This window comes from Syzygium oleosum, unplaced genomic scaffold (assembly GCF_021117445.2).
Source record: "Syzygium oleosum isolate NSW1041296 unplaced genomic scaffold, Sole_v2.1 Sole_v2.12, whole genome shotgun sequence".
NCBI lineage: Eukaryota > Viridiplantae > Streptophyta > Magnoliopsida > Myrtales > Myrtaceae > Syzygium > Syzygium oleosum.
The window spans coordinates 3,099,349-3,108,915 of NW_026607496.1; the positions used below are offsets into that span (position 1 = coordinate 3,099,349).

The 9,567-nt window shown below is 38.4% G+C and overlaps 1 protein-coding gene across 1 annotated transcript; it reads right to left on the reverse strand.

Annotated features, from left to right (window-relative positions):
• Nucleotides 1-1,853: 1,853 nt before the first annotated feature.
• LOC130139555 (uncharacterized) lies at nucleotides 1,854-3,154 on the reverse strand. Its single transcript, XM_056316765.1, has 2 exons — nucleotides 2,267-3,154; nucleotides 1,854-2,187 (listed from the first exon to the last, which is right to left on the reverse strand). The coding sequence occupies exons 1-2, from the start codon at nucleotides 3,103-3,105 to the stop codon at nucleotides 1,872-1,874; spliced, it is 1,155 nt and encodes a 384-aa protein (XP_056172740.1). The 5' UTR covers nucleotides 3,106-3,154; the 3' UTR covers nucleotides 1,854-1,871.
• Between the last annotated feature and the right edge of the window lie 6,413 nt (nucleotides 3,155-9,567).

Genomic DNA, 9,567 nt, shown 5'->3' on the forward strand with positions numbered 1-9,567 from the left:
CGTGGCAAATTTCCCACGGATTTTTGCCACGAATTTCAAGAAAAAGCCTAAAGAAGATTTTTCATTTTTAAAAAAAATCCGTGGCTAAAATTTTAGCCACGAATATCCTAAAAAAGAATACAATAGATTTTTTGTTTAATAAAAAAATCCGTGGCTAAAATCCGTGGCAAATTTGCCACGGATTTTAGCCACGAATTTTCTAAGAAAGAATACAATAGATTTTTTGTTTAATAAAAAAATCCGTGGCTAAAATCCGTGGCAAATTTGCCACGAATTTTAGCCACGAATTTTCTAAGAAAGATACAATAGAATTTTTTTTTAATAAAAAAATCCGTGGCAAATTTGCCACGGATTTTAGCCACGGATTTCATAAAAATCCACAATCATGCGTACGGCCTTTGTTTACGAAATCCGTGGTAAATTGCCACGGATTTTTGCCACGAATTTCGTAAAATTAATTTTTGGCTTTTCATGAAAAATTACTTAGCCTTGTGAGTGGGATTTTTTCATGAAATTCATGGCTAAATTTCGTGGCAAATTTTCCACAGATTTTAGCCACGAATTTCATTTCTACTATCCCACACTCTCGTAATTCATTTTTATTTTCCGGACAATAACGTTTCATTAACAATAATAGCAATAATAATATTCAACAACAATTACAATAATAATAATAATAATAACTACCACAACAACAACAACAACAACAACAATACTAATAATTACGGCAACAACAATAATAATAAATATGACAACAACTATAAACTTTGTCATAATAATAATAATAATAATAATAATAATAATAATAATTACGACATAATTAGTAAAAAGTCTCAAAAATCTAAATCTTCGTCTTCACCTTCGTCTTCATCGTGATCTTAATCTTCTTGTTCAGCATCATCGTCATCATCGTCATCATCATCATCATCGTCATCGTCATCGTCATCATCATCATCATCATCATCATCCTCTGTCTGAAAATCAGATTCTGCAACACCTTCTAAATTTGATTCGCGAATTTCAGTTAGATCTACATCTATCATTGCTCTACATGGATCTCGTAGAGTAGGAATGTTATATTCCTCAGTTTGAACCGCATTATAAACTTCCTCTTGTTGATATGCTGTATCCTTCCAGTGTTCCTCGATTTTTCTTCGTGCTTTGGTTTTACATACAGCCCACCAATCAGCTTTGTCACGTTTCAAACTAGGATATGATGCATAATATACTTGAATTGCTTGTTGTGCCAACACAAATGGTTCATATTTCTTATACCTTTTCTTGTGATTTATTTCAACCAAATTAAACTTCGTATGTACCTTCATTCCTTTGACAGGGTCGAACCACATGCACTTAAATAACACAACCCGCATTAATGGTCCGGGGTACTCTATCTCGATGATTTCATCCAACAAGCCATAAAAATCATCTTTTGAACTACCACAATTGGATGACCGAACACACACACCACTATTCATTGTGGCTTTTTCCATTCCATATTCTCGAGTGTGAAAATTGTACCCGTTTATGAAATATGCTGGCCAACTTCGTATACTTGACTGTGGACCCCATGACAGATAATATAGTAATCATTGCTCTTCAACTTGATCATGATTAATGTGAACATAAGATTACACACGCAAAGTCAATAATATATATTTAAATGATGTATAAAATATTAATAACTTGGTTTTGGTCTATAGGCAACTTACATATGTTTTGAACCATGCTGCAAATTGTTCATTGCACAAACGGTCGAACTCATTTGGTGGTAGTCCATACATTGAATTTTGAAAAATCCTATTAACAATTTACATTTAAATATTAGTAAATATTTGACACGCAATACATATATTTGCAAAAATATACACTTACTGGAAGTATGGCTCCACTTCTGAACAGTTCAGTAAAATATAGGTATGGGCTGCCTGCCGTTCTTCGCCTGTTAAGCAACGAAACTGACATGCGCCGCTTGGTCGACCGAGATAATTGAAAATAGAGAATGATTTGCAATTGGGATCGATGGGACCCTCATCATTTCTTCCTGCTCTCCGCCTCTTGCACTGCACGTGCGGCTCAAAATAGTATGATGCAAATGTTGTCACTTCTTCCACAATATATGCATTACAAATTGAAGCTTCAACACATGCCTTATTCTTCACTTTTTTCTTCAAATGATATAAGAACCTAGTTGCAATAGAAAGAAGTTTATCAGAACATAATATATAATAAAGTATTTTGAAATTTATTTTAAAAAAAATTTTACCTCTCAAATGGATACATCCATCGAAATTTGACGGGACCTGCAACTTTGGCCTCATAAGGCAAGTGAACTAAGAGATGCTCCATTGAATCAAAAAACGATGGAGGAAATATCCTTTCTAAGTTGCAAAGAATAATTGGAATGTCTCTCTCTAGTTTCTCCATGTGTGATGCTTTTAACACTGTTGAGCAAATATCATGAAGGAAATTACTTAACTCTGTAATGGCGCCCCATACAAAGTTTGGTAGAAGTTTCTTGAAAGCTATTGGAATTAGTCTTTCCATAAATATGTGACAATCATGACTCTTTAATCCTGTCAACTTGCATTCGTTCAAATCAACACATCTCCCGATGTTCGAAGCATATCCATCAGGAAACCGCACAGATTTCAACCATTGACAAACGACTCGTCTCTGCTCCTTATCCAATGTATAAACTGCTTTTGGTTTTGGTCCCCTGCTACTTGCATCCACATCTAATGTTGGCCGATCACAAATATCTCTCATATCTTTTCTTGCATTCAAGTTGTCTTTTGTTTTTCCCGTGACATCCATCACAGTATTTATGACATTATCGAAAACATTCTTTTCAATGTGCATAACGTCAAGATTATGATGAATAAGATGAGCTTTCCAATATGGTAGATCCCAAAATATAATGCGTTTAGTCCACTTATGTGCACTTCCGTACGCAATAGTTGTGCCATGAGGGTTTTCAACAACAGTTGGAAACTCCTGCACTCGCTCCCATATTTGATCACCAGTTAACCTCAATGGTGGAGGAGTTCTTTCAATCCTATTCTTGATGAACTCTTTTTTATTCCTTCTGAATGTATGATTCATCGGCAAAAATTGTCTGTGACAGTCAAAATAGCAAGGCTTCTTACCATGTCTTAATCTGAATGACTTCGATATCTCCAAACATATCGGACATCCTAAGATCCTGTACTCCATCCGATAACATTCCATAAGTTGGAAAGTCATTTATCGTCCAAAGAAGAGCAGCCTTCATTACAAATGTTTGATTAGTAGAAACATCATACGTAACGACACCTTCATTCCATAGCCGTTGTAACTCTTCAATCAATGGTTGCATATAAACATCTATCAACTTTTTCGGATTTTGCGGCCCGGTCACGATCAATGTCAAAAACATATAAGGTGTCTTCATGCACATACCGGGTGGAAGATTGTACGGAGTTAAGATAACTGGCCAATATGAATAACTTTTCCCTGATTTTCCAAATGGGGCAAATCCATCAGCACAGAGACCTAACCTAATATTTCGAGGCTCTATCGCAAATTCAGGGTATGTTCTATCAAAATGTTTCCATGCCTCTGCAACTGAAGGATGACACATTAGACCCTCTTCTGTTTCATGATTTGCATGCCAAGTCATGTGTTCAGCAGTGGCTTGAGATGCATAAAGCCTTTGTAATCTGGGGATTAAGGGCAGATAAAACATTTGCTTGCATGGTCTACGCTTCTGATTACGACATTGCCTCCTGTTCCTGTTAATCTTGTACCTAGGTTGGCTACAGAATTTGCAAGATTCTGCATTTTCATCATCTCTCCAATATAACATACAACCCCTACTACATACATCAATCCTTTCAACTGGGAGACCTAAGTTATCCACTAACTTCTTCATATCGTAAAAATCACTTGGCATTATGTTATCAGGAGGCATTGCTTCTCGCATTACTTCAACAAAAGAGTTAAAGCAATTCTCAGACACATTATGCTCGCCTTGATATTTAACAATCTTGTTGCATCGATAACGAAGTATGATTGTCACAACTCGCCCATAAAGGTTCATCTGCTGCTTTCAACGCTTCCCAGAACTGATTAGATGGAAACGTTTCATTACACACATTCTCATCAAAACCTGTTACTCCTATCTCTTCAAATTGTTCAAGTCTTGGAGTAAAACTAGTACTTGCATGGTTTGGATCTGAATTATGACCAGCTGCATCAATCACCATCCTCTGGTATGGGTTCATTTGGTCATAATAGCTACATTCTTCCCTAACTGAAAATTGGTCACTTATTCGATATCCTTCATCAGATATAAATGATTCACCATGACAAGTCCAATTATAGTAGTTCGGAGTAAACCCAAATCTACAAAGATGTTCTCTAACTGTATCACATACATGAAATTTACCATTACTGCACTTTCTACACGGACACCTTAACTTATTTCCATCCATCAACTCATATTTACTACTAGCAAAGTCCAAAAATAGTTCCAACCCAGTACGAAACTCATCGGTCAATCCTCGACGTCCAGGTAAGTTCTTATTATACATCCAAGCCCTGTCTCTTTGCATTGTCTATATAAAAATAACAAAATCTCGTAAAATATTAATGCCAAAAAATTTTCGATATTAAAACCATAAAATTCTAAAAATTAAAATTTTGTTTTTGCCTAAACAATTATTTTGAAATTGAAAAAATTAAAACAATTGACTTACCCAAGTATTTGACTGAAATCTTTGTAGTACAAAGTGCTCAATTTGATGAGAATTGCAACGTTCACTTCATCCGCGAGACTTTCAAACGAATACGTACCTACAAAAAAAATTGACTTCAGATTTTATTTTTTTATAATAATTTTTTTTCCCTAATTTTTTTTTAATAATTTTTTTTTTCGAATTTTTTTCCCAAATTTTTTTCCTTCATTTTTTTCTTCGGTCGCCGGTCCGGCGACCGGCGACTGGCCGGCGAGTTGGACCTCGCCGGCCATGGCCAGATCTGGACCTCGCCGGCCAGATCTGGACCTCGTGGCGAGGTCCGGCGGCCGCCGCTTGACCTCGCCGCGAGGTCCGGCAGCGGCCATGGCGAGGTCGAGCGGCCATGACCGCCGCTCGACCTCGCCGCGAGGTCCAGATCCGGCCGGCGAGGTCCAGATCCGGCCATGGCCGCCGTTGGACCTCGCGGCGAGGTCCAGCCGCCAGCCCCATGGCGAGGCCGCTCGGCCTCGCCCAGATCTGGGCGAGGTCCAGCGGCCCCGCCCATGGCTGGCGAGTCTCGCCGGTCGCCGGTTGCCGGACTGGCGACTGGCGACGAAGTCAGAAAAAAAAAAGAGAAAAAAAAAAACTCAATAAAATAACAAAAATTTGAAAATAGTTTTGCCCAAATTAATCACACCACTTACCGGTAGAAAAGGTTCACCGAGATAGATTTTTGCACGTGCGGAGAGATTTATCGAGAGGACGGGATAACAGCGAATAGGGAGAGGAAGAGAGAACAGCTAACAGGGATAAGAGAAATTAGCAGAGAGGGAGAAATTGGGTCTACAAGTAGAGGAGAATTAGCGACGAATAACAATTCGTCGCTAATTCCGTCGCAAAATAACCACGAATTTTTTTTCATCGGCAATTTCGTCGCAAATTAGCCACGAATTTTTTTTCGTGGCAAATTCCGTCGCAAATTAGCGACGAATATTTTTTCGTGGCAAATTCCGTCGCAAATTAGCCACGAATTTTTTCCGTGGCAAAATCCGTCGCAAATTTTCCACGAATGTTTTTTCGTGGCAAAATTCCGTCGCAAATTAGCCACGAATGTTTTTTCGTGGCAAATTCCGTCGCAAATTAGCCATGAATTTTTTCCGTGGCAGATTCCGTCGCAAATTAGCCACGAATTTTTTTTCGTCGCAAAATTCGTCGGAAATTTGCGACGAATTATTTTTCGTGGCTAATTTGCGACGGAAAAAATATTCGTCGCAAATTGCGTCGCAATTAGCCACGAAAAATAATTCGTCGCAAATTTCCGTGGCTAAATCCTTATTTTTTTGTAGTGTATTATTAAGTTAGAAAAAAGAGACAATCGCGTAAAATTATCTTGCACTAATATACGGCCTTTTGGCCTCTCCTCTGACCAAAAGAATAGAGGGACAAAGGTATCTTTAAATTAAAAAAAAACCAGTTTGATTGCAGAAAAAGGAAAAGAAATTAAATAAATTTAAATAATGTGTTGAATCTTTTATTTTCCACCTATTTTTTTTCTCTCTTTGCTACATGGACGAGATAATTAGTACGATTGATTCATTATCCTATTTCCTTATCTTTAGGATTTTAAAAATAGTTTTCCATGTTTTGGGTGATTTTGTTTGATTTAGCCATAATTAAAGGCAACGATAATGCAAGAGCGGTTTTATGAAAATAGCTAACATTTAACAGAAAAACTACCCAGTCGAATGAATAAAATTACCATCTTCGATTTTTGTTGTTGTGAGAATGATCCTAAACCTTAGGTGTATTTTAGTAAATTTGGGGCTGGACACCAAATTTAAAAGTTCATTTTAATAAGAGCATAAATTAGCTTGTTAGATTTTATTTAGATCTTTATTTTTTATTATTCAGAGTTGTCCTGAGTATTGAGACCATATATTTCTTATATTCTAATATCTAATAAGAAAGATTACCTCTTTAAACATTGATATGAAAGATTACCCACCTGCGCATGGCCGAGTTAGTGGGCGTTTTCCTTCCCTCCTCAGAGGTTCTGGGTTCGAATCCCCGCTCGGTTTCGTAATTTAAGTGGGGGGCCCTGGCGGTAGATTGCTGGGCTAGTCTCCCCCGAGGTATAGGCGCCCCGATTATCTGTGCGGGCTCGTCCCCGGGGAATGGTGGCGGATCCTTGGTTATCGAAAAAAAAAAAAGAGCATGCAGCGTGAATCTATATTTATTACTTGGTTTCGCTTTTCTCCATTTCCACTGCATCGCTTTGGCATTTCTTTTGTTTTCTAAATTAACTTTGTAGTTCGAATTTCGCCTTTTAAATTTTTGCCGAACATTAGTTAAATAGACTTCCACAAATTTGCTTTAAACTTTTGAGTTATATAGCATACACCTTATGATTACATGAGACCATAATTCGCGATATTTCTAATGATGCAATTAGTTTTTCCTTAGTGAGACGACTTAAATGTGATTGGTTACATAAGATCTTTTGAACATATACTAACTTCATTTTCAAAAAATACCGTGTATAATCCGTATTATCAAATTAGTGTGTTTGTATTTGTTTAATTCAGTCCTCGCATCAATCTTTTGGTATGAAAAAGAGTTAAAGCCAAATACAAAAATTTAATGTCGTAAATCTACTATCCATATTTTCTTACTTAATAAAACATGAAGTAACTCTTTAGGGAGTAATAAAAAGAAATTTTTTAGAAATTCACTAATATATATCTTCGTGATCCCAATCTTAACAAATTAAACTCCGGAGAAAAACAGTGCATCTAACATTGTACTACAACCAAACATCAATTCTTCATGTACCGTTTGACCTTTCGTCTAACATATGATTTTTATCTATCTTATTCCCCAGTTTGTCAAATTCACATGTTGTTTCGCATGCGAGATCGGGCGTCAAACTAATCTCCCTTCGTTGGAGTCTCTTATTCATGTAATCTCTCTCTACCTGATAGCTAAATTTTGAAGCCGAGTACTCTAACCTGCTTACTGAAACAAAGGTCATGAGTTTGAATTTTGACACTATTTGTGATACAAACAGTACTACTATTATATTAAATCAGGCAACGATTACTGCTCGAAAAGATTTTCACAGTAAAATCTTATACCGAGTCTGTAGCGACATGTGAAAGTTGAGGTATCGTATGTACGCTTGAAATAATTGGGCTAAGAATACTTGCTTGTCACATATATGCAGACATTCTATTTGAACAAGATAGTATCTTTTTGTTCAGAGACCACGCGTGTCAAGATGAAACCCTTTTGTTCAGAGATCACCCTCGGCATGCGATCCTCTAAACAACTAGAATAACATGAGCCGCATTATGAATTTCTTTGATAAGTGCTTTGAGATGGATTTGACCTAGGATGAACATGTCCATGGCAAAAGACTGAAAAGTGCTGGCTTATACTAGATTTTACGAGCAATTCATCACAAAAATAAACCCATCATGAACAATACCTGCAGAGAAACTTCATTCATTCATTCGTTCAAATTAGAAAACAAGGTCTTCGCATGTAGATTAGAACCTAATGCAACGGAAAAACTAATATCAAGTCCTATACCATTACAATGAAATTACTGAACGTCCGAATTGGGTGCATATCGTCATGTATTATCCCATCATTCTTGATCGCAAGATTATGGTTGGTCTCTTCTACTTCGGCCTTAGCCAGTTCAAGAACCCAATTGAGCAATTCGGGCGAGCAACACAAGTGGAGCTCCGTGCGGTCGTCCGATCGGTCTCGGCATTGATTAAACAGCGCTTGCAACATTATAGAACGCAAGTACTTCACCGGGATCCCGCGACGTTCTCTCTCTTCACCAATGTACACTGCGAAGCATCCTCTTCTCGCTAGCTTCTTGCTGATTCCTAACTTCTCGACGAGGCGACGCAGCTTCCTTCTAAGAACCGCCATCAGAACTTTCCGACTAGTATGGCAACTCTCCTTAGTGAATTTGATCTCTAACCGAGGGCAGAGATATTGAGACAAATTGTTGGAGGCTTAGCCAATGGTATTTATTGTAACGACATGGTCCGACGAGGATGGAGAGTGGTCACCGGGGCCTGAGGGTCTGGACAAGGAGCAGCTCCTGGTAGGCTTTTAGGATGGCGAAGGAGGCAGGAATGAATCGAATTGTGCATCGAACAGAGAGAGAGAGCGATTCTGGAATGTATATGTGAAAACTAGAATTAACTCACAGAGGCTCTTTTTGATGTAACGGCAAGCTTTGCTTTGGAACTCTAAAGTTAAGCGAGCCCAGGTCAGAGCACTACTAGAATGGGTGATCTCCTGGGAAAGTGTCTGCCTGTACGCTAATGGACTAAATCGCGAGGCTCAGTATGGGACGAGCCAAAGCGGACAATACATCGAGTGAGTTAATCTAGGGATGTCACATTATAGTATCGGAACGGGACCCCCTCCAGTAAGTGTGTAGTTCGGGGACGAACCACACGGAAGCCGATGGGCCTGTAACGACCCGATCCGACGAGGGCAAGGAGTGGTCGCCGTGGCTAGAGGGTTTGGACAATAAGCAGCTCCTAGCAAGCTTCTAGGATGGCAAAAGGGGCGGGAATGAATCGAATTGTGCACCAAATAAGGGGAGAGTGATTTTAGAATATATATGTGAAAACTGGAATTAAATCACGGAGGTATCTTTTGACGTAACGGCAAGCTTTGCTTTGAAACTCCAAAGTTAAGTGAGCCTAGGCCAGAGTACTACTAAGATGGGTGACCTCTTAGAAAAATGCCTACCTATACTCCAATGGACAAAATCGTGACCCTCGGTATGGGACGCGTCAAAGCGGACAATACCTCGAGT